The sequence below is a fragment of the Condylura cristata genome, unplaced genomic scaffold (assembly GCF_000260355.1).
Source record: "Condylura cristata isolate star-nosed mole 26May11 unplaced genomic scaffold, ConCri1.0 scaffold00011, whole genome shotgun sequence".
Lineage (NCBI taxonomy): Eukaryota > Metazoa > Chordata > Mammalia > Eulipotyphla > Talpidae > Condylura > Condylura cristata.
This window is the reverse complement of record NW_004567112.1, coordinates 22,085,479-22,111,878: the sequence shown is the minus strand read 5'-3', so window position 1 is coordinate 22,111,878 and position 26,400 is coordinate 22,085,479. Positions and strand designations below refer to the sequence as shown.

Genomic DNA, 26,400 nt, shown 5'->3' with positions numbered 1-26,400 from the left:
CCCTCTGGCACATTTAGCAATTGGTCAAAATTGCAAAAAGGCCCCAAGCCTGTTGTCCACTGTCCACAAAAGCCGAAATCCTAGGGACACAGCAAAAAGGTGTATGTGAGAGGTAGATTTAATAGGATGTAGAAGTTGAATTGTTAATAGGGAAAAAGCAAGCTCTGCTTCTTATGACAGTTAATTTTATCTTTTTAAAAAGTAATTTCAATATGGTACACATAAACACAAATACTGTTGAGTTGTAAAAAAGAAGGAAATCCTGCCACTTGCAACAATATGGATAAATCTGGGGAATATTATGCTAAGTGAACTAGGACAGGAAATTAAACACAAATATTGTACAGTATCACTTATATGTGGAATCATTTAAAAAAAAAAAAAAGCAAAGAAAGCTTATTTTCAGAGAAAGGACAGACACCAGCTGGGTAGACTTGGACCCTGGCCTGACTAGCCACTCTATAGAATTCATACTGTGTGTGACCTTGGGCAAGTCACTTAACCTCTCTGAGCCTCAGTTTCTTCATCTTTAAAATAAAGGAAGTAGGGCCCTCCCTGGTGGCGCAGCGGGTTAAAGCACTGCACTAAGAAGCTAAAGCCACCTCCGCATGAGTTCGATTCCCACCTGCCCCGGAGGAGATCCACATGGCGTGGCAGACCTCTCCTGACCCGCCCGCTGCTCCCCTCAGCAGTGTACTTCATAGATCTGCCTGCTCTGCTCCCTGCTCTGTCTCTGGTGAATCCTCTCACCCTCCACATCTCTGGCCTGTACCCCAGTTCTGTATGAATAAATAAAATCTAAAAAAATAAAAAAATAAAAAAATAATAAAATAAAATAAAGGAAGTAATATCTACCAAGGAGGAGTTCCATCGGAGGCCAGAGAGCTGACATATGGCTCAGCAGACCTCTCCTATCTCACCTGCTGCGCCCCTCAGCAGTGTATTTGAATAAAAGCCACCTATTCTGCTCCCTACTCTGTCTCTGGTGAATCCTCTTACACACACACACACACACACACACACACACACACACACCCCTGCCACACACCTCTGGCCTATAATACTCAGTTCTTCAATGCAAAAATAAATAAATCTTTCAACTTGTTATCGATGATTAACAGTTAATAGGATATTTGGATCATTTCCTCATACCCTCCCCACTGATCCCCTATCACTTCAGGAAATTAAGATGTTAATTGCTGAAATCCTAATCATTGAATTCAGATAGGTGATTGATGAGGACAGTACCTCCAGAACCCTAGTCACTTGGGGTCTTGTATTTCAGTTGGTTACAAAAATGTCATGTCTAGTTACAGGAATTTGAAATGGGCCATGCTCCAGAAACACATTTGCAAGATTCTTACTTGAAACTCTATACCCAAAGAAACTGCAGCAATTAGATTCCAGGACTTTCCCAGGAAAGCTTGCTAACACGTATTAAACTGAATATTTTCAGAAGTCCTGAAAGTATGGTATCTGGTACCTACTATATGTCCAATAAATGTTAGGATGGTGATGGTGATGTTGACGACAACATGGTCATGATGGTTGCTGTGGCCTTTGCAGGTACCTTCAATAACAGCCCATCACTGTTATTAATTCAGAGGCTCCACTCTGTGCTCAGTCACAGATGTCCCCAAAAAGGAGAAGAGCCCTCCAGGTTTTACTGGCTGTGGGTTCCGGGCAGTCATACCTTATAGAACACCTGAGAGGAACTACCTAGTGGGTAGAAGTCACCCTGATGTAACTTCTTTAGTCAGTTTTCCTTAGAACACACGCATCACGCTACTCATTTATTCATTTAATTAGCAAACATTTGCTGAACATTTAGTCTGTGTGCTAGACTCTGAGAAGGAAGTAGTGAATAAGATAGTTTTAACTTTCCAGGAATTCACCTGCTAGTGGAAAAGACAACTAAACACACACTTTAGAAGGCTTAAATGTTAAAGTTGAAGTCAGCCTATGTTGTAGGGTCTCAAAAGGAAGTCTCTGCACCACTTGAGTGAAGTCTACAGTTTCTAAAACCATTTAAGAGTCTGGAGAAATATGGACACCTACTTAATAAGGAAAATAAGCCTTCACCTTTATTAGGAAGCTGCTGTTTCTGCTTCCTTGTCTGCTGATTCATTTCTCTTCCCTCCAAAGTAGAAAAGATGTGTTTCTCCTGGCATGGGGACCCCTGTCTAAAAAGCTACTATTGGCATATAATTTAGTGTTCAAATTAAAATTTGTACAGTTTTATGAAGATGATTACTCATTACAGTAAAATTAAATAAGCTTTTTTCCTGTACATGTAACTAATACTTTTGAGTGTTTCTAAAATTGTTTATTCTTTTAAAGAAGTAAAGCTCATTTAAACGAGCTTTGAAAATTCTTGTCCATGGGAACATTTATAGCCCATAATGGAATATGCTTATAATTTGTTTATAATAACATGTGGGTCAGTAGCAAATATTTAAGAGGGGAGGAAGAGATCTCAAGATAGTCTGAGTCATTATTTAAACTTCTATTGGAATTGAGTCTGAAAACCAAGAAATTAGTAGTACAGTTAAAGAAGCTAAATGGCATTTTATGATGGACTTAATTCTAACAAGGTGTTTTATCATCTTCAGGAAGTCAAAAATGTGGCATCAAGTACAGATATATATTTAATATTTTAAGTATTTTGACAAAGTATGCTGTTATGACAACAAACTTTTAAAATGATTTCTATATTAATCCCACAAGTGATTCTACAATAGTCATTTTTGTATTCATAAACAAATCCATCTAAAATTCATTTCAAACAGATATTATCCTAGATGAGCTGGGACCTTTGGAAGGAATTCAGAGTATAAAAAATTTCACAGAGCTTGGCAACTCACAAGATCTGGACTTACAGACTACCAATCCAGAACCAAAACCTTTAACTGGAGTGGGGGAAAAGCCATTTGACCCCAAACCTCCGAGTCCTTCACCACTAGCAAGCATTCCATTTTATCTCCCACTCAGGTCTCAGCCTGTGTCTTCACTGTGCGTGTATGTATGAGTACAACAGACATTCATTCCCCATGAAAGTAGGTCCATCTAACTCAAAACTGATCCTTTTTGAGCATACCTGCTGCCTGTTTGAACTCATGACTTCCAGGGACCCCAAGGAAACCCCTGAGTGAAGGGGCAGCCCTCACTTCCATGGCATTCTCTGGAGGGAGTGATAAGAGTAGATAGGGGATCTTCCCTCCTACACTGAGTAATCACAGAACGGAATCAACCAAATCAGAGAAGGACTCCTGTTTGCTCATGAACCAAGCCACCAAGAAAGCCACAGTGTCTGGTACAGGAATGGAGCTCAAAGTATTTGTTGAGCCCAAGAACACAGCTCTAGATAAACACACAGTTATATATACTAAAACCAGGAGAAACATTTGAAGCCATCTGATACTATCCTATGAACATCAACAACATCAAAAATTAATTTACTAGCAAGACTGTTTTTCAGTCATCACTTACCAAAATCATCTGGGCTTGTCATCTGGGCTGCCCAGTATGGCTGAAGGTGACTGCAGAATCTGGGCCATCTGCGAGCCATAGAAGGCACATTTACACTGTTGATCTTCACTGATCTCAGAACGGGAGCATCCTGTCCAGTACAGAGTTATCAGCTGACCCACAGTGAGACAGGAAGCCTTCTCTCTGGTCTGTATCAACAGTGCCCCACGTGCCTTCATACCCAGGGCCAGTTGATAAATGTTTTTGTAGGTCTTATCTCTAAAAAGTATGTCCACACTGTTGTTGAGAAAAGGAGAAGGTAGAGAATGTCCCTAATCTTGGCATTAACCCTGCACTAGAAGGTCCAGGAGTCTCTTTAGTAAGCAAAGAGGTTCGGTCACTCCTGTTCTCCAAACTCCATGCCAGGAGAAGCATCTCATTTCCTCAGTATCTGTGGGGAAAGCCTTTCCCCTTCCATTATCATGCTCAAGCACACCAAGGAGAAGCCACTGGTAGTGGAAATTTATTTACTTTATAAATATGCATTAAATAGCTACACTACCAGCTTCTGATTACAGACCCACTCTGTCCCTACCCACTTGGAACTTAAAGATCATTAGGTTAAAAAGTAGCTGCAAAAATTTGACAAATTGTCACCTTGGTAAATGCTAAAGGGAGAAGTATGTGGCTACATGAGAACATCTGGAGGTGGGGTTGATGCAAGCAGAGCAAGCCTGTCTGAGGCAGAGTTTCAGCTGAGGGCTAAAGTTCCAGTAGATACTAAGAAGAGAAGAGAAGAGGAATCAGAAGAGTGTTCTAGTCAAAAGTAATTTTTTGTGGTGGCAGGGAATGCAACACCTTTGAGGTTTAAATGGAGAAGTAGCAGGTTCAGCAAGAAAGTCAGAGCAACAAGATCTAAAAAGTATGGGGTGCTCAGGGTGTTCTCGTTAGGCATTATTGCATTTAAGACGCTGCTTTTCACATGTGAGGCAAAACAAATTATACAAGCTCTTGTTAAGGGTCCTTGACTTTATCCCTAGGACTAATCCAAAGCCAACAGAGGGTTTTAAGCTGAAAAAGCAACATAATAAAATTGTTACAAAAGGATATGTCTATTAAGAACAAACTAGAAATGTCTCCACCTGCACTGCCTTTTCCAGCCCTCTTTAGACACCAAATAAAATTTTTTACCCTTAAAATTGACATGGATACTGAATTTGACAACAAATTATTATTTGAAACAGAGATCCAGAGTGTCTTAGCTGAAGTGCTGTGGAGTTGTCCTGAGAAGGTGTCAGGAAGAAAGGGCTAGTACCTCAGCTATCTCTACTTCCTGGGAACAGGATTCCAGGAAACGTAGAGAGGCCTATGGTGCAACAAGAAGGGACTGGAGACACTCACTTCCCAGGTCTGCAAAGACTGGCGCTTCTCCTGCCACTCTTACTGAGTGAGACATGGCAATCTTTACTGAGTGAGACATGGCAATCTGCTGATACCTGGGGAGTAAAATCCCCTTCATGGACCAAATCCAGGCTGTAGGTTTTTCTTTACCATTGCAGCATTTTTTATGTTAGGAAATGTTGCATTAAAGTAGAGAGGTCTGGGCCCTCCCTGGTGGCACAGCGGGTTAAAGCACAGCACTAAGAAGCTAAAGCCACTTCAGCATGAGTTCAATCCCTGCCCTGGAGATGGCCCACATGGCACAGCAGATCTTTCCTGACCTGCCCTCTGTTCCACTCAGCAGTGTACTTCAGCAATCTGCCTGTTCTGCTCCCCCACTCTGCCTCTAGTGAAGCCTCTCACTGCCCCTACATCTCTGGCCTGTACCCCAGTTCTGTATGCATAAATAAATAAATCCTTAAAGAAAAATAGAGAGGTCTGACTACTTCAGCAGTCCCAGGCTACTGTTCTCCCTTGAGGGGTAAGCTGGCCCAACCCACACCCCCTCCCTGGCCACACATGGCCACACCTCCAGGGTCTCCCTCCATCGGGGTCTCACATGTTTACTGCTTGGCTCTGCAAGCATCTAACATGTGGATTATTCTGAGCTTCACACATGCCATTGAGAATTTTAGTTCATGAATATGGGAGACTGGGCTGGAAGTTGAGAGAAACGAGAGGCGGGTCTAAACACACAAGGGTCATCTTTGAACTGACTTCTGGTTCAGTTGCTCCAAGCAGGAAAAGCACAGGAGATCTTAAAGGCCTGCAGTAGGGGTGAGGGCACTACTGGTGAGCAAGTAGGAGATAATTCTCAGCAATGATCTTCTGGATGGAAACAGTGCAAGATCAGGTTCATTGGCCAGGGGGGTGACAGTTCAGGGAAGAGGTGAATATGTGAACCTCAGGCATTAGAGAACCATCATGAACTCGTAAGCAGATCAGATTTTAGGTGCATCTTAGGCTCAGAGTCAGGGATCTGCTCCACAGGAAGGAGAGTTTCAGTGACAGACCTGAGCAGTTATCCTCAGATTAGGAACGGTGCGCTCAAAATAAAGGGCCAGAAGCCAGAGTGAGCCCTTTTCGTTTTCCTTGGCACAGAGCACTCGTTACAGAAAAAAACTAGTCTTGAAAATTTAGCATCACCAGGAAAAAAAATGAAGTGTAATAAAAATTATAGTTGGTTAAGAATGGAGGCATTTTTACTACAACATAGCACCATTGTAAAAATCTACCAGCTCTTGCCAAGGCGTAGATACTGTTAACCTCTCCCGGAGCCAGGGTGTTTCAGCACTCTTGGTGGCTTCTGCTCAGCCAGAGAGACTGGGGGCAGGGCTTCCTCAGGCTTCCACAAAGCATAGATCTTGCCCAAATGTGGAAAACCTTTAGGGACGTGAAAACCATTAGGGATCTGTAGCCCTGATTTGAACCAAGCAGAATAAACAAACCCCTGCCCAAATTGGAACTTGCTGGATGTCTCTCAGAGGTACTCAAGGGGAAAAACTGGAGGCTTCAAGGGTCTCTGGGTGGGTTAATGTCTCATTTCAGCTGCTTTACGTGAGTCTTTTTCAATGTCCTAACACCTCCGTTGCACACCCACAAATGGACGGCATTGTGAATCTCTAACATACACAGTACCTTTTTTTTCTGCTAATGGGATGTTAAAGCTCAAGTTAAATATTCTGGAACTGTGTTACATGTTCAGGAACTAGGTTGGAAAAGCTCCAGGGAGCATTTTATTCACATTTTCCATAGACAGGGTCTTGGTAAGTTCCCAACCTCAAATTCTATTTTCAATATCCTTTGTCACTCTTTCCAGTCTGATAGTTTAGCTAGTGTCTATATCATAAAATAGCCTAACTTTGTGCATCTCATCCCCTAACAGATAAGTGGTATATTGTCTTTTTCTAGTCTCCTTTTTAATTGGGGAGGTACATTCACAGAGAATTATGAATGTTCATTCATTGACCACGCAGTAAACTCAGTGTCCACTGTGGACTGGCCACTATGTGGGGACAATGGAGGGGGCAGATGGAAGGAGTAAACAATGCCCCTTACTCCCTAATGTTCAGCCTATGAAAAGTGGCAAAACCAAGGCCCAGAGAAGCTAAGAACCAAGCCCCGAGGATCACAAGTCCAGAGGTCACAGAGGATAATGCGACCTGGCCTCAAGCTAAACTAGAGCTCTTTCCTGTCTCTCGTCTGTTCCAGGAAATAAGTGAAACAGCACAACATAAGGAATGTTGACTGAGATCTGGCCCCACACTCATCACCAGGGATAGAAGCCAGGATGGTACTCTCTACAAGTTGGTGATTTACTTGACAAGGAGACTGACATGAACTTGTGGTTACATTGTACTGTGATACACAGGAGGCAAATATTAGCAATTAAGAGTTTGGACTTTGGCTTCTGACGTCACAGACAGGATAGAAGAAATACTCAAGGCACAACCAGAAATCAGTTATATTTCACACACAGTTTTCATCAGCTTATCACCTGAGGATACCTGATTAACCTATGCATCTTATGACTGCAGTTCCCCTTTGCTTGGAACAGTACTGAAATTAATCTATCATTGGTTTGGCAAGTGTTATTTCTTTATTGACTTGTTAAGTAAGAGATACTATATTGTCTGTATTAGCTTGTGTTACCATTATAAATTATAATTCCCACAGTAAACCTGTGTTAAATAAATCACTGGAAAAGATCATTTTTAAAAAATGAATATAAACTTTGATGACAGATATCCCTAAATTCCCAGATCTACCACTAACATGCTGTGTGACCTGGGGAAAATTACTTAACTCCTCTGTTTCTAAGTTTCATCATCTTGCCTGTAAAGTAGAAATGATACAGATCCATATCTCAGAGAATTATAATGGGATAAAATCAATGAATCTGTCAAAAAGTCATTAAAAGGTGGAATTGGAGCAAAAAATGTTATTTCAAAAGCAGTAAGCACCTAGGGTTAGCTTGCAAGGAGTCAGGTTTGGTAGGAAAGAGGGGACCATGGAGGTGGAGCTAGGCAAGGAGTCCTGGTTTGGGTCCCCTCTGGATCCACAGGTGGGCTCTGGCAAGGCAAACCCCAGGGACCTGCCCAGCCCTCCTCTTAGTTCTTGCCTCCAGAGTTCATTCCTCCACCAGTACCTGTTGTCTCTGCTGCCCAACTCACCTGAGAGTAGCTTGTTCTTCCAGAACCTGTGACTGTTTTACACCAAATCAGACAAGATCTGACTTCAGGAATTGGAAGGTCTCTCCCAGATGTGTGTAAACTACATGTTTGTTTGTTTGTTTGTTTTGAGTCCTATTGAGCTGATCTCTTCCTTTTCCCACTTTCTACTGCCATCTACATTGCCTCACAGAGTCACTGGCCCTTCTAAGCCACTCATGTTGGACTAAAGGAGTTTTGTAAAGATTCCTCTGGACCTCTCACCAGATACAGTCAGGCAATCCTTGCAGACATTCGTGGAAAAGCAAGTTGAGGGAAAACAATGAGAATGGAATGGAAGAGACCAGTTCTCACAACAGGTAGATTAATGACTGTAGATTCAGCATAAGACATGGACAAATAACAAATGCCTCTAATATATGGGATCTGGATAAATGAAGACAGTACCATAAAAAGAAAGTAAAACATCAGATACAGTTTGGGTATCTTGACTTTGAGGTATTTAGATGATTTAGATGTTAAAATAGATACTCCCCAGAGTTGAGTGAGAGGTCAGAAATGGAATTACATATTTTGAAGGCATCAGCTTATCTGTGATGCTTATACCTTGAGATAAGCTTTCCCAATATGAGATCAGAGCCTCCTTGGTGGCCTACAGGTTAAGTCTTAATGCTATCATCACAAGGGCCTGAGTTCAATGCCTGGCCAGGGAGCCGACCCACATATGGCACAGCAGATCTCTGCTGTCTCACCCAGCAGTGTATTTCAGTAAATCCACCTGTTCTGCCCCCCACTCTGCCTCTGGTGAATTCTCTCACCTCCCTCACCTCTGGCCTGTGCACCCAGTTCTTCTACACAAAAATAAATAAGAAAGGAAAGATCAGCAGAGGCTTGAGGCATATAGAGTTAAGGCTAAAGGCTAAAGACCCAGGAACCAGAAACCAGTGCATGGCTGTTCAAAGGAAAGCAACATAATATAGTGTCCAGAGCCAGAACTCTGCTCCATGTTGTAATGTTTAGAGTTGTAGATTATCAAGCTCCCTCTACATAACTACTCGATAATGATTTTAATGCACTAAGTCATAGTTTCCTCAAATACATACATCATTAACCACTTTAGCATAGCTATTTTTTGCCTTGTTAAAGGTGGGCTTTGCTTTATGCCAGTAGTGATCATCTACTAAAGTCATCAATCATAGTCCAGAAGTCATTAACTACTTAATTAAATACAAAGTAGTTCCAGTACAGCCTTGTCCACTGCTAGACAAGGCATCATATTGTTGAATTCCCTTAGTAATTATCTAATTTTTTGACTTGAGATAGCATTTGGTCAACAAGTAGGACACTGGAATTCATATGACTTTCCAGATTTTGGGCCCATTTCACTAAAAAAGGAAAACAAATAGTTTTGTGTACGTACATAAGTTAAATTCTGGTACCCAAAGTGCAAGAAATGGTAAGGATCTTGGTCTTGGGAGTCATGAGTCTGAGTCAGAATCCTGGCTTCACTACTTACTATGTGTGAATATTTGGGCAAGTTACTTACCCTCTCTGAGTTCCCTCAACTGTAAAGTAGAATATCAATCATACTGAGGCCACAGAGTAGCAGATAGAACTAAAGTGTTAGCAAGTAATAAAATTTGTGCTATTATTTTTGGCTTTTATGGGCAAAAAAATTTCCAGTTCATATCTGATATTAAATGATTTTGACCTACCCCAAGTCTGGTTGAGATAGTTTTTGCAATGTTCTAAATCAGAACTAGCATGTACTAATTATCTCACAAATCATAGAGCTGTCTTAACACTCATGTTCAAGGATTGAAAGTATGATTTCATACAACAGTAAGGTATGCATGTTCAATGTGAACTTTAAATATATAGATATACATTTAAAATTTTCTTTTAAGTATCAGGAACTTTGTGATTTTGTTTTATTTTACTTTGTTTTTGTTTTGCTTAGAAGAACTGGGTTATAGGCTAGGGGTGTGGTAAATGAGAGGATTCACCGGAGACAGAGTGGAGAGCAAAAGAGGCAAATCTACTGAAAACACTTCTGAAGAGAGCAGTGGATGAGATAGAAGTCTGCTGCATAACCTGTGTATCAGCTCTGGGGCTGGGCTTCGAACTCATGCCCTAGCAGTGATAGTGTTGAGACTTAACCCTTAGGCCACCTGGGAGGCTCCTGGAACTTCATGATTTTTATTCATGATTACAGTCATGCCCCAGTTTGCCATCTGTTCTTGTCCAATGTATAGATCCAAATTAGCACCAGAATTGCAAATAGACAACAAATGTATTTTTGCTTTTGCATAAAGCCCCTCTTCTCAGTTAGACTGTACTTAAACATGTATATCCATATGAAAATGAATGTACAGTTAAACATGAAAATCATTCAAATTAGTATATCACATTAATAGAACAATTGGATAACAACCACATCACAATCTCAATAGATACAGAAAAGGCATTTGACAAAATCCAACACCGTTCCAAGACAAAAGCATTCAAAAAGCATAGAAGAAGGGCCTTGTGTTGTGAATACTACAGATATTCTAATACTGTAAGTTGCATTTGTGACAAGTATGTGATAAAGAGTATCTGTAAAAATTCCACCATAAAGCCTCATAGTAGAAGACTGAAAACTTTCCACTTTGAACAGAAGCCAAAGATATCCATTCTCACCACTTGTATTAAAAATTGTGCTCTACACAGAACAACACAATGTTGCCACCTACCATATGAATTTTGGCTCAGTTAGTTTTGTTTATCCAAAGTCATCAGAAATAGGTAGGTGGTCAGTGAGAGATGCTGCCAAAACAGCTAGTTACTGTGCTATGAAAAGAAAAGAAACTACTACTCCTTAGAAATTCTCCATTGTAAGTTTTTCTCATGTGCCATATTATTAAAAAAAAGCTCATATAAAGATATATTTACAGTACTCTTCTCAAATTATTATTTAAAATTGAATCAAAAGTGGTGAACATAAATATTGGCTACAAAAGAATTATTTAAATCAAATATTAGGCTACTTTTAGGGTTGGAGAAATGTGTATTTTAGAGTAGGTTTTTTTTAACTTAAGTTTTATAAATACTATGTATTTATAAAAAAACATGAAATGTACAACAAAAATATTAGCAACACAGATTATACCTAGGCATGGGATTATTGATTACTATTATTTTCTTCTTTATACTTCCCTAGATTTTTCATGCTTTTACAGTAAATCATCATCTCTATTTGGAATGATACTACTTTTATCAGTAAGGATTCTATCAGCTTTTTTTCTACTATGTTCTTCAGTCTGGAGAACTACTAAATCTGAATATGACTTAATTCTCAACCTAAGCATATTGTTTTTTTCTTTTATTTGAAGTGCTGACTAAGAAATAATATGCTTCATTGACTTTGTGAGCTAACCTTTCTCAAGTAGATTGAAGACAAGCCAAACATCTTACAAAATTGATTTGTTTCTTTGAAAACCAATAACAGATAATGAGAAAGAATATCCAATTAACTAAACTTTCTCTAAACCTGTCACCTCCCTGTTGAAAAGCAATTTTCAGCTCTGCCTGAGATTTCAAGTCTTTAAGCCAACTCCAAATCATTTATAACAAACAATCAACACCCCTCCTTTCTCTGTTCTTAGGTTTATCATTGGAATTATGCCATTCAAGGAGTAAAATATACAGTCATATGAATCTAATACTTAGTTTTAAAAAACTGCCTACAAATTTAATCCAATTTATTGCTACTGTAAGTTTATGTCCTCAAAATCTTATAGGTGACCTGCACAGTTCAAACCCATGTTATTCATGGGTCAGCTGTAAACACATGTCAGATTTGAAGCAGCCTTGATTGTCTTGCTGAATTTGGATAACATCAATTAATAAAGGGTCATACCACTAGGAAGCACAGATGTCAGAATGACCCTAGAGTAAGAGCCCAGAAGGTTGGGCTTGCCTAGGGTTGGGAAGTGCGGGTGGCAGAAAGTCGGAGGGACTGGAAAGGGGGGCAGATGTTGGTGTGCCATGTTGAGATGCCAACCACACACCCAGACCAAGGGCAAGGATCTAGAAGTCTGCTGAAAACAAAAGATTAAGTAGAAAGGAAAGGGTAGAAAGAAAAAGGAGGTCAAATTCAGGGGTGATGACTTTAGAATTTAATAATATGCAGTGGAATCTTTGGAAGTGATGAATCCAATGTTCTAAGAGAGACAAAAAGAGTCTCAAGAGGATGGAGGAAGTCACCCTCTTCCCTTGCTCAAGTCCAGATGAGTAATGTGGTGCCACAAGAGGACAGATAAACTTGATTTTTCCAAGGAGTCAACAGGGGTGTTTCCAACAACCAGGAATATAAAAAAAGATTCTAGGCGAGCAGAATGCAGGCCCCTCTTGAAGTGCAATAAGAGCGTGAAGGAGGTTGGCCCAGGAGGAATGGTCAGAAGGAAAAGACATGAACTGGATGGACAGTGATAGCAGCTTCACCCACAAGGCAGCATTTCCTGAAGTGGTTCCAAGAAATGCTAGTCTCACAGAATGCTGTGTTCTATAAAGTATGGATGATTCTAGGTAACATTTAGCTGAGTAATATCAATTAATTTATTCATTGCACCTTTAATGGTATACCCATGTGCCTCATGTATTCCAAAGAAGAGATGTGTGATGTGACTATATGACATTGCCCCAAATTAGTTGATCATAAAACCATTCATATTCTGGGAAATCCTGTTCTAAAACTCACTATATATTTTCAGGATTTTTTAAAAGATTGTGTGAATGGTTAAGTAGATGAATGAATGTATGAGTTATAGGCAGAAAATTAAGAGACAGATTGGTGGGGGAAGATCAGACTTTTTTAAATTTAAGTTTTAAAATCTGTGTTCAAACGATCCCATGTTTCCTGCATGTTTACACACAATGTACATGTAATGCCCCCTCGCCCTTATCTTCCATTTTCATTGGCTGTGCCTTCATTTCTTCTAACGCCAATGAAAGATTAGGAAACAGCTGGTACTTTTTATTTCTCTGCTGCTGTGTGAAGTGAACTGGTTACAGAATGGCATATCAGGTCAATGCTGCTTCTTAAAATGGAAAACTACACCTTTATCTCTACCCCCACCCTTCACTCCACTTCCCTCCAGAAAATACAGGACAACTATCACAAAAGTTTTCATAATAAGAAAGAGTGGCCACTTTTGGTTTAAGAAAATTACAAAATTTGAACAGTTTGCAGGTGAATGTCTGTTCTTGGAAATACCAGCCAGGGAATAACCCCGACTCTTGTGGCTTTATTTCAGAACGGCAACCAGGTACGTCTATGGCCAATTCCAGTGCCCTCCCTTCAAGTTCATCTGGGATCAGCAAAGAACTGGTTGATCTACAGCCCCTCATTCAGTTCCCCGAGGAAGTCGCCAGCATCCTAATGGAGCAGGAACAGAATATTTACCGGAGGGTCTTGCCGGTTGACTACCTTTGCTTCTTAACTCGGGGCTTGGGCATGCCAGAATGTCAGAGGCCTCTGCCCTCCCTTAAAGCATCCATCTCAGCTTCAGTTCTTACCACCCAGAATGGAGAGCACAATGCCCTTGAAGATCTTGTGATGAGATTTAATGAGGTAAGAAGTCATTCTAGGGTGTTTTTGTAACTGCATCACAGAAGACTTTTAAGCAGATTTCTTCTTTGAGTTTTGCCTGTTACTGATGTCTTGGCTGCCTGTCTGCTTGCCACTTCCGTGATGAGTGCTTTCTTTCCAGGCAGTGAGCTAAATAACACATTGTTGTCCTCCCTTTCACTTCATTCCAGCACACCCTTAAGCTTCATTAAGCCTCATGAATCCTGTTGCCATTTCTTACCATTACCAAGTCCACAGGCCTTGTCTCTTAGGACAACCAGTCCCCAAAATATTCTCTCTGGACCCATTTTCCAATATTCTCTCCCTGTTCCTAAAGGCCTTTTAAGGTCAGATGTACCAGTTTTGAGTCTTGACAACATGACCCCTGGGGTGCATGTAGCCTACCCCTCTTCCACCACCAAGCCTCCTCAGCAGAAACCGAAAAACCAGTGTAGTCAGGTAAGGAGGGCTAGGGGTGGGAGAGGGGTACTGTAGGATTGAGGGGGATCCCATCAAGATGCTGAGCCTCAGACAGGCCCTCCAAGGCCTCTGAGACCTTACCAGAGCTGGCTATGAAGAGGACTGCTGTAACCAGAGTCCGAGGACACTTAGGTGAAGAGAGGCACTGTGAGAAGTCTAGGGTCTGAGGAGGAATGTGGGAATGGGAAGACAGTGACTGGTGTCTGTGGCCCTGGGGCAAGGATGAGGGACAGGAAGGAGAATCACGAAGGGTCAGAGACTCCAGCACAGTATAGTCTCTTACTTGGCATTTTGTACTGTGCATTTTTGCTCGCTTAGACTTGATTTTTGCTGCCTTGACTATTAAAACACAAAATTTCTATGTGTTTTTGTTTGTTGATTGGCTTAACAAACACAGAAGTTTCTTATTTTATCATTTAATAAACTCCCTAGATGCTAAGAGGATGCTCTGGTTCTGGGTTCTGTAGATCTGTGATTGCCAAAGGGTCAATCTGCCTTTGCTACTTAGACACTTTCTAACTATAGCAGCTCACCTTGCAGCCTGTGTCTGCCAGTCACAACCTGGATGTGCCAGTGACACAGCAAGAACCATGATGCAGAAAGTGTTTTAGATAAGCCCTGCAGTTGTATCCCGACAGGCCCAGACACTGTTCCGCAAGGAGATCTGCTCTTTATAAAGATCTCTGATACCCATCAAGCATATTGATCCTTAACATGTACACTTATTTGCGCCTTACAATAATTCTCCGAGACAGATACTTTCATTAACCCCATCTTTCCAAGGGGCACACTGAGGAACAGGAGGTGAAGGCATTTGCCAAAGCACTAGTGAGATTTAAACCCAAGAACTGAGCTTTGAACCTTGAAGTGTTCTGCCTCTTACCTGACTCAGGTGCATGCTGGAGGGTGATGCCTGCTAAAATTTCAGGTTCTTGTTCCCATGCCAAACTGAGTAAATAGACTGATAGTTCACCCAGAGTTCATGAGCCACACTGCCTCAGAGTTGCTTTTAAAAGTAAACCTGGGGCCCTCCCTGGTGGCGCAGCGGGTTAAAGCGCAGCACTGAGAATCTGAGGCCACTTCCGCATGAGTTCGATTCCCACCTGCTGCCTGCCCCGGAGGAGACCACATGGCGAGCCAGACCTCTCCTGGCCCGCCCGCTGCTTCCCTCAGCAGTGTACTTCGTCGATCTGCCTGTTCTGCTCCCCACTCTGTCTCTGGTGAAGCCTCTCGCCGCCCCTGAGCCTCTGGCCTGTACCCCAGTTCTGTATGAACAAATAAATAAATCTTTAAAAAAAAAAAAAAAAAAAAGTAAACCTGATGTTCTTGATTTTCCTTACTGGAAAAAATCAGGGTGGAATATCAGTTATACCTGTATTTAAAAAAATAAAATGCAGAGGAACAGAGGATACAACCTGGTTCCTCTTCTCTAAATTCAAGTCGGGGGAGAAAAGGAGGTGGAAAGTGAAAGCCCCAGAAACTGAGTGACTTTATTAGTAGACTTTACTGTTTTCCATGAGTTAAACTTCCGTATCTACTCACACAAGCACCCTTAGGCCTCTATCCTTGCCCTTTGTTGCTAAATTCCACCTGAACCTAAAAGTGATTTGCCTGAACTTTTAAACTCTGCTCTTAAATTCACTTTGGAAAAAGAAAACATGGATTTTTTCCATTCCCTACCATGACCTTAGGAATCGAAGAGGAATCGATGATTTCACTAATTCGGAATTAGTGTTGATATGAACCCCAGCTGGGTTGAGACATGCTTTGGATGATCTCTGAAAATAGTTTAGCTAAGCAACTTTAGAACATAAACAAGCTTTCTGGGAAAACACTTAAACTACTTAAGAGAACACTCTGTTTTCAAGTATTCTCAAACATCTAACTTCGTACAAATCATGATGTGCTGATTAAAATTCAGTCTTATCACTAGGTAATGGGAATTTTGGGACCACCATTGTACATTGTACATTGTTCTTTGTTGGGTGAAACATCAATCTGTGCTTATATAGTAATAGTAGTGGTAATTCTAGTACTGAAAATAGTAGTATAGGATATTCCAAACGTCTTTCTCGTTATTGGCTTTGTTGCTGTTTTTCTGTTATGTTTTGAATTTCTTTATGTGCTCTTCTTCTTTGGAAGGTACTTAATAAGTAGTCCTGTAATACCATAACCCCAAAAAAGGCTATATTTTTAATACTAGTTACAGTTAGAATCACTCTTGCATAGACATTAAAAGCAGATTCCAAATAACCTCCACTAGACAATACAAATATAGCTAATTCTAGTTGCTTTGTATAACTTAGGGTAAAAAAAGTGCATTGCAGTCAAAGAATATTCTTAAATTCAGATTTTCCTATTTTGCATGACTTTGCTTTCTATAAAAAGAGGAAGAGAAGGAGCTAGAATTTTATTTGTAGGTACACTAGACACCTGCACGTTTTTCAATTCCAGTGAATATTTATGAGAGTTATATAATGCAGTTCTAATTAGCCTCACAGATGAGGAAAGTGAAGCTTAACCAACAAAATCTAATCTAGTACTAGATTATAAATATTTATGCATCCATATTGATGTAAATAAATAATTGAATAGATAAATAAGTGGGAAGAGAGGAAAGGACCAGCTCTTACTTAGAGAAGAATCCTAGTTAGTACAAGCAGAAGGAAAGAGGAAAGAGGAATCTCATTTAGGACACCGAAATAATAAATTGCTACAGGCAAGTCACTGATGGGTGCTAAAATGTTTATGCAAACAAATGATGAGAAATAAGATATTTGCCTAGTCACAAAGTATCTCTCCATGGAATATTTGTTAATTATAAAAGGGGTGCTAGACAGTGGGGAAGCCCTGGGGACAGGATCTTAGTAAGTGCTCAGGGCCGATATGCTCATTAAGAAGACATGACACTTAATAAACACCTCCTGAGAGGAGGCCCTGTGCAAGGCTGGGCACCATCTCCATGGAGTTTCTGACTGAATCAATGAGTCAATAAATGAATAAAATGTAATAACCCAAACTGATTATGAGGGGAAGAATGTCGGGCAGCCTCTCACTGAGGGAGCATTCTATTCATCCAAAGGCCATAAAAGTAGGGGAAGGGCCCTCCCTGGTGGTGCAGCGGGTTAAAGCACAGCACTAAGAAGCTAAAGCCACTTCAGCATGAGTTCGATCCCCGCCTGCCCCGGAGGAGATCCACATGGCATGGCAGACCTCTCCTGACCCGCCCGCTGCTCCCCTCAGCAGTGTACTCCCTTGATCTGCCTGTTCTGCTCCCTGCTCTGTCTCTGGTGAATCCTTTCACCCTCCGCATCTCTGGCCTGTACCCAGTTCTGTATGAATAAATAAATAAATCTTTAAAAAAATTATAAGAAAAAAAAAAAGGTAGGGGAAAACTGAGGAACAAAGACTAGAGGAGACAAGGAGACATAGCCACCAGACACAGTGTATAGGCTTTATTGGTTCTTGGGCAAGAAAACTAGTGAAGGCCCTCCCTGGTGGTGCAACGGCTCAGGGCACAGCACTGCAAGCTGGCCACAGCCACTTCAGTGTGAGTTCAATCCCTAGCCACAGAGATGATCCACATGGCATGGCGGACCTCTCCTGACCTGCCCGCTGCTCCCCACTCTGTCTCTGGTGTCCCAGCACTCCTGCATCTCTGCTTGTACCCCAGTTCTGTATGGATAAATAAGTCTTACATATATTTAAAAAAAACTAGTGACATTCTAATGAAATATATAATTTGTTAGTATAAATATATCAATGTGAATTTCCTGGTTTTAGTGGTTATGAAAGTTGCTAACTTCAGAGAAGTTGGATGAAGAGTATACGGGAACTCACTATTTTTGCAATTTTTTTCTGTAAGTCTAAAATTGCTTCAGAAGAATAAAGTTCAGAGAGGTTGAGTTGTTTGTCCAAGGTCACACGATGGCTGAGGGAAACTCAGAATCCATCCAGATATCTATCTTCAAGTCTATTTATTCTCTTTCCACTCTAGTGCCTTGCCTCTCTTCTCGTTAAATTATCAAGGTCATCTGTCCTTTTTCTGTACCTCTTTCTGTGTCTGTTTTTATCCAATTTCCTGCTATCTAGACTTGTGCCATCAGTAGCTCATTCATTTGTTCACCTAAGGCTGGTGTTCATTCACCGTCCACCTATTACACCTTAACTTTCTCTCTCTCTCTTTTTTTTTTTTGTTTTTTTTTTTATTTTTTTATTTTTTTTTATTAAAAAGTTTATTTTTACATCATTTTTCACATTTTTTTTTCATCTCAATTGTAATCCCCATGGGTTTCCCATCACCAAATCACTCTCTCTCTTTTTTTAATCGAAGTGTCAAAAATGTTCTTTTAAATAAGAAATTAGCAGCATGTGATGAAAATATATAGCCCATACTTTGTGTCAAAATTGGATATACAAAATCAGTGTACTTTCTTCAGTCAAAATATATATACATTCTTTGGAACACTGGAGAATTTCAAGACAAGACGGAGAGGGTATTAGCTCTATTGTAGGCATGTTTTTCACAGTCAACTATATTGATTCATGTATTCAGTTATTCATTTAACATGTATTCAATACTTCTCAGAAACAGAGCATCATGGTGGTTTTATACTAAGGAAAGTGAGTAGCTATCTGGGCTGTAGGGAGCTAAATTACAGTCAGTTATGGGCACAAATAACTACCAAAATAGGCAGAACGTATGTGCAGTGTGAGTGACACTAACAGTGGGAGCTGAGGTGGCTGGTAGATGATCAGAGCTCTCTGCTCAGCTCTGGAGTTTGGGGCTGGGCCTTCAGAGATGGCTGGGATATAAGGGGACATCACAGGAAGGAAGGATATTCCTACTACTTCTTGTCATGAGTAAGACATATGGTATAGGCAGGCAGCTTACTCCTGCTTGTCCATAGAACATGATCATGAGTCACAGTGTACCAGATCCTAACAGACTTAATGTGTTGTGGGGAAAGGGAAGAAATCCCAGATGCCTTTTGGGTAATGTTGCATCAAGTTCATCCTTAGGAAAATATGGTTTGAATGTAATTCAGGATACAATCATGAAATAACTGAAGGATTTGACTTACATTGAAAGATAGGAGAGAAACCACCTAAACTTCACTGGGTCGTATGTGACTTGGAAGCAGTGTTTCTCCCCATTTTCCTCCCTATAGTCAAGACTGATGCACACCATGGCGACTTCCACAAGCATGTCATTTCTTTATCCTCCTGAGTTAACAGGAGCCCACACAAAGGGTGAGCCATCAGGCAGATGGTACTTTAGTTCTTTGTTGAAGAGAAGACCAGTCTTGTTCTGGTTGGTTTGGGAGGCAGGGCTTCCTGAACCTTTTGATCTGGCTGCCTCTTGAGTCATATTCTTGATCTGCAGCTCCAAGAAGCCAGTGTTCTCTCTCTCCTTTTAGGTTGAACAACCTCACTTCCAGGCCACCCAGGAAGTCTTCTGCTTTGACAGTCTCAAATCATATTCTTCTTCCCTCCTTTTTCTTCCTCTATCTAGCCACTACCTCTAGCCCAAATTCCTTTTGAACTCACTTTTTTTTTTCTCTTAGAACAAATTCCAAAATCATTTATCTTTTCTACAGGTGACATTTTTGCTGATAACTTCACCAAAGAGATCAAATACTTTAGTACATGCAGTTGAAAACAGAGGAGAGATAAATAAATAGAGATTGAAGTTCATCTTACACCTTTCCTTTTTACACCTATTTTCATGCAAAGGACTATGGTGGAACATGGAGGGTGGTAGAGGGTTATTCTTGGATCATGTTTCTGAGTCACCAGTTCTCAAAACTTGTGCCTCTTCAATATGGCTTCTGCTTCCTATCCTATTGCTCACCCATTGATGATATTTGTGATTGGAATTCTTCATCTACTTCTATAGCTGGTCCTCAGGATTATAACTTATCTCTGTCCACACCTCTGACAGACACTCTTTTGTAGAACAGTCTGTTGCTCTTGCTGAAGACAGGTTTTGAGCTGCAAGTGGTTACTTTTTCCTATCCCTAAGAGAGCTATTTTTTGCTCGTGAGTTTTCTTAGCAAAACTCCTCTTTTAGACTAGTTGACTCAAGGGCAAGTCATGAGCCCAAGACTGAGCCCACAGTTACCCTCAAACCCCAGAAGACTCTGAGAGGGATTCCACCTGGCTTTTGCTTTTTCCTCTGCACCACCACCCCTTCTCTTTGGTCACCCAAAATGTCTCTAGGTCACAAGTGTGGGCAGCCAAAGTGACTTTTACTGTTTGTTTCTTCCACCTAATCAAGTTTCACTAGACATCATTTCAAGAATTCAAGTGTCACCCCCCCCCTCTTTGAAGAATACCAAGGTAGATCTGAACTGAAAAAGTATAAGAGAAACTATCTGAGTCTGGTTCCTTCAGACCTCAGATACTTCATAAGTGATGATCACATCTAAAAAAATCTGTCTGGTCATAACCAAGGAAAGACCATTTCAGCACAGTAAGGAAAAAGCATGAAAAGAGCGTGGTGGAGGAGTGCTCCTCATGTCCAAATGTGTACTTTCACTTAAACTATTAGTTTTAAATTTTTTTAAAGATTTATTTATACATACAGAACTGGGGTACAAAGGCAGTGAGAGGATCCACCAGAGACAGAGTTAGGAGTGGAACTGGCATATTGAAGAAGTATACTGCTGAGGGGAGCAGCAGGTAAGACAGGAGAGGCCTGCTGTGCCATGTGGGTCACCGCCACGGCCAGGGATCAAACTTGTGCTGAAGCAGCTGCGGCTAGCTTCATAGTGCTATGCTTTAACTAACTGTGCCACCAGGAGGGTCCTGGTTTTAAATTTGTACATTCAACCATGTTAAAAAATTTCCTTTCAGAGTTTCTCCACCCCTTCCCCTTTTTTATGCAAGTGAATCACCTGTTCAAGGCTGTTATACAAAGTTTCCCCCTCACGTATGGGCCACCTTGAGATTAACTGTTCAGAAAGCACTCTCAGGATAACAGAAATTTCAGTTCACTTTGGAGACCAGTTTTCTCCTTGGGAAGCACATCTCCCCAGAGACACACCTCTGAAAGCACTGTGTTCGTTCCCCAGGGCATTTCACTGCATTCCTGTGTTAACAGAAATTTTAGGAGAGAAGTTTTTGTTTTTGTTTTTGTTTTATACTAAAAAATATAGTAGGCAGTCAAACCATAGAGGCTGTGCAGCCTCTATATTAGAACAAGATTATTTGAAAGATTATTGTAAGGGCTCATCATTTGCCCTAGAGTGGATTGATAGCAAATTGTGTTTAGTGGTTTTTGGCCACCAGTACCCACAGAATTCCACCCGTTCACTTTAACAGTAAACAGCTGGGCTGGAAATGAGGTGGGTGTCCAGACACATTGCCCCTCAGGGTGCAGTGCTGGAGCTGGCCTGCCTGAGTGCTAATCCACCATTCCCAAATGTGTACATGAGCCAAATACCAGCCCCTCATCTTTAGATAGGGATAGTATTCCTATCTCCAGCGGCTGATGTGTCTGTTCAGAGAAATGGCATGTGTAAAGTACTTAGGGAAGACCCAAGACACAGTCATGATTTTAAGTTGGTTACCAAAAAGAAGGCACCACCACAATAACTGCATTTTCAGAATACTAGTAGTGATAATAGGTCCCACTGTTATTGTTATTCCTCTACTTTACCAGACAAAAAGCATAGAGAAGTGAAGTCTATGTATGGACTGTGGTTTCAGAAATCGGGCTTGAGCCCAGGTGGCCTGACTTCGAGAGCCACTGTTCTTGACTCATCTACCTGCAGCTCTGGATTCCAGAGCTGAACGAGCCTTTTCTCCTCAGTTTGGTTCTCTTACCCTGAATAAAGCCATTCTTCATGGATATATGGATTCATGGATATATGGTTGGCCCACTGTATTTTTAAAAAGTGCCAAAAACTAATTCTGATGTCATCAATAGTTGAGAATTGCTGCTCTCGATCACTAGCCACACTGGTACTCAGAGAAAACAGGACGAAACTAATGCCTGTCTTCAAGGTCATCATTTAGTGCAGACAGCTAAAAATTATCCTAAGTAAATAAATGTATGTTTCTCTCTCTCTCTCTCTCTTCCACCCTCTCTCCCTCCCTCCTTTTTGTATTTTTTCCATTATTTGGTCCTGTGGCTATAGCACAGGACTTGGTTTTGAGTCTTAATGATCCAAATTATCAATATTTTGTTCCTATGACAGGATATTTGTATTCTCCTGCCGAAAGCTTCTATCATGTCTCTAGGATTTAACCAACCTGGAAAGTCAACTACCAAAGTCATTAACCACTGTTTTATAGACATTACTTTCATGTCTATTAGCACTTCAGTCCTGTGTCTGGTAGAAATACGAATGAATCCAGTGGACAAACAGCATATAGACAAATAAGAATATGGACATATGTGAGAAGTAGTTTCATTTATTATTATTAGAAATAGCAAATGTGACACAGAGAAGCAAGGCGGCAGCTCCTCAGGGCCGCTGTTCTCTGCCATCGGGGCATCACTTTAGTAGCCCTGGTCACTGGGCAATACCAGGTATGCACAGACAGTAGGTGGGATTTTGAGCTTCACCCAGAATTGCATTAACTGACCCTATTTGGATGTTTAATTCTGCTCTTTGAAAAGCCACTTTTAGAGCTCTCCACTGCACATGGAGGAGCCAGAGAGGAATGTATTTATGCTTAGCCAGGAATCTGTGTTCACCCAAGGGATTTAAACATTCATAAATCCAACTGCTTTCTCAATGCCTCCTCGTCTTTTTTCATTCAACCAGATTTTATCAAGTACCAGCTTTGTATGTATGTGTGTGTGTGCAGACACACACACACACACACACACACACACACACACACACACACATATATATACAAGACAGATAGAGCCCCAGCCCGTACAGAGTTTATATTCTAATAATGTCTCAAATGTATTGCAAAGATGACTAAATGGAACTGTTCTTCATTCATCCCCTAGGATATTTCCCACTTATGCCACATTCTCCTTTTCCATCACAGTATCGACCCAAGACCCTAACCTAGAAGCCATCCTTGACTCACCTTTTCCCCAAACCCCACATCCACAACATCAATAAGTCCCATTTGCTGTGCTGATAAAATATTTCCTAAATTGACCTACTCCTTCGCATTCTACCTGCTGACGTCATTTTTTGGAGTTTGTGCAGAGTCCTTGGGTTCACTCTGGGAAAGGTTTCACCAGAGCTCCCCTTTCAGTGGCTTGTGGAGAGTTTCCCCAAGAGACAGAGACTCAGTTATATTTAAAGAGCAAGTTTACTAGAAAAGGGACAGGAAAGGAAAGGACACTTGCATCAGCACAAGCAGACAGGAGGAGCTGCCCCGGAAGGGACAGGTTTGCAGAGAGAGAGAGAGGCCTGCATGGTTGCAGGCAGATGGCCTTTGGAGAGAGCGGCCTCCGCTGGGGGAGGTCAATGCAGAGAGATCCCAGCATGATACAGGTCATGGGCAGGCAGGAGGCCGCTGCCCTGCAGAGGGAGAGTGGGTGGAAAGAAGCACCTACCTAGTCACAGGTGCAGAAGACTGCTGCCCCGCTGCTACAGAAATAGCTTCTCTTTGGAAGGGGCTCACTCCCTGTGAGCCTACATTTGTTGATTTTGAAAAGAATCTGAAAGAGACAGGTGATCCCACAATGGGCTCAATCTCCATATCTTTATCTTTTACCTTTTGGGTCTGGAGCTAGACACTGCCCTCAGCAGTCTGCTACCTGCTTGGATCTTCCCTCCGTAGCCCAGGCATTGGGCACCCAAGGATCTAGACTTCCACAGCTGTGTCAATGGCGATGCTAATCCCTTCTGACCAACTTCCTGTGTGAATCAGTCTTGCAATACTTCCCTTCTACTCTTTCCTCCATCGTCTGCCACCTCCTTTCATACTGCATTCGTGTAATCCATTCTCTACCCAGCATGATCTTTTATAAACGAAGAAATCTGGGTTACTCCCTGCTTAAAGTCTCACAATGGCAATCTTTTACACTGGAAATAAAGTAAAAAAGGCCAAGACCCTTTGCCCATGCCCCCTTCTCCAACCTTACTTTATGCCACCTGACTCTCTCTCTCTCTGGCTCTGTTCCAGTCATATTACTTTTGTTCTGTATTTGAACATGCCAAGTTATTTTGTTTTCCTTGGCCTTTGCACTTACTGTTCCCTCTGCCCAACAACACCTTTCTCCAGGTCATACCACAGATGCTATTGTGTCTTGGTCATGTCTCAGTTCAAATGTTTGGGAAGCCATCAACTTGTTTACTTTGTTTTCCTCAGAAGCCTATCTAACCTGTTCATTGCTATCTGTTCTTCACAAAATGCCAGCTAGATAGATAAGTAGTTAATGAATGAATAAGGCAAGTTGGTGTTAACAAATGTTTAAATAAGTGCTATATATAAATACAAAAAAGAGGAAGGGGGGTTCTTTGAAGAATTTAAAGTCTAGCTACAGGCATTAGAGATACAAAATAGTAAATGATTCATATTACAACTTAATGCAAAGTATTAGCCATTATCTAAGAGGGCCTGGTTGGAGAAGTGCTATGGATTAGTGGAAACAGTATGATTGTATGGCTATATCTGGATTTGAGTCTTGATTCTGTCATTTACTCATTATGCAACTCTGAGCAAGTAAGTGACACAAACTGATTTTGGCTTTCCTTTCTTACCTATCAGAAATGAAAATTACCTATAAGGATCATTTTATGAACTTCACATGGGTCTTGATGTCGTTTTTTGAGTTTGGGGTCCTTGGGTTCACTCTGGGAAAGGTTTCACCAGAGCTCCCCTTCAGCGACACACGGAGAGATTCCTCACGAGACAGAGAGTCAGCTATATTTAAAGAGTAAGTTTATTAGAAAGAGACAGGAGAGGAAAAGACACCCCTGCAGAGGGAGATAGTCAATGGAAAGAAGCACCTGCATAGTCACAGGTGGGCAGAGAAGCAGCTGCCCCGTGCTGGTGGAGAGACTGTCCTGGTATAGGCAGTTTCTCCTTGGGAGGGGCCCACTCCTTGTGAGCCTAGGTAGAACTTGAGAGGACCAGAGATTTCCTGATGAGCCTCGCCTCCATGTCCTTATCTTTTACCTTTTGGGGCTGAGCGTCAGGCACAGCCCCCAACAGTCTGTTATCTGCTGGGACCTCTTGGAGACATCCAGGCATCCCAGACATCCTGGACATCAGGCTGTGGTGCCTGAGGACCTTGATTTTATGGCTGTGTCAGTTGCTGCACTAGCCCCTTCTACCTGTCTCCTTTGTGTGACTCAATCTTTTGATGCCTCCCCTACATTCCTTCCTCCATCATTGGGACCTATAAACAAGATAAAGTATATAAAATCATCTCACTTTATAGCTCTTCAATAAATGGTAAATAATGTGATTTCATGCAAATGAGCCATGAGGACTGAATGTGCTGTGAGTGTGGGGTGAGCCCCTACAGGCACCCCTGCAGATGACCCCAGGCTTCAGAGCTTTTGCCAGGCCCAGTATGAAGTTTATTTTTGATGAGGTTACAGTATAGACTGCTACCTTTCTCCAAATGTTCAAGTCACTCCCTTGCAGATTCTTAACAGCTCCTGCTACAGTCTTTCAAAGACAGAGTTCACCCCACTTCAGAGAGCCTGCTATGTTCGTAGAGCTTACTTTGTTCCTTAAGCCAAACTGAAATCTGCTCCCTTATGAATTCCACCTGTCACTGGAAAGGGACAAACAGAAACTGTATTTTTCTGTGGTTTAACCCTCTTGATGCTGGGCACCATCCATATCGTCAAAACTACATGTCACCTTCACTTTTCAATATTCCTTTTTAAAATGAGTCCTCTAGTCTGTTTTCAGTGTTTCAACGCTGCCATCTTGCTGTTGGACCATTCTGCCCTCAAAACATGATAGTTTATTTTTCCTTTCAGTGGTGCCTAATTATTAGTCCAGCTGTAGCTCAACTAAAACCCCTAAAATTTTAGCATATGAATGGCCACCAAGCTCATTTTCCCCTGGGCATAAATTATTTTATTTTCTTACATAGATGTGACATTTTATATTTGTCTGTAAATTTTTTTCCTGGCTTTTTAAGGCTAAAAAATATAATTTTGAACCTTAATTCAGTTATATATTACATCAGCTACAACTCCTGACTCTTTCTCATTTTCAGATTTGGTAAACATCTCATCTACATTTATTCAAATTGTGGTAAAAATGTCAAATTAAGTTGGAATTAGT

The 26,400-nt window shown here is 41.2% G+C and overlaps 1 protein-coding gene across 1 annotated transcript in view; it reads left to right on the top strand.

Annotated features, from left to right (window-relative positions):
• The window catches only part of PLCE1 (phospholipase C, epsilon 1), a 209,878-nt gene that overhangs the window by 83,538 nt on the left and 99,940 nt on the right, over positions 1-26,400 (top strand). The window contains exon 3 of the mRNA XM_004680608.2: positions 13,376-13,692. Within this exon, the coding sequence (XP_004680665.1) occupies positions 13,376-13,692 (317 nt within the window). The remainder of the gene's footprint in view (positions 1-13,375; positions 13,693-26,400) is intronic.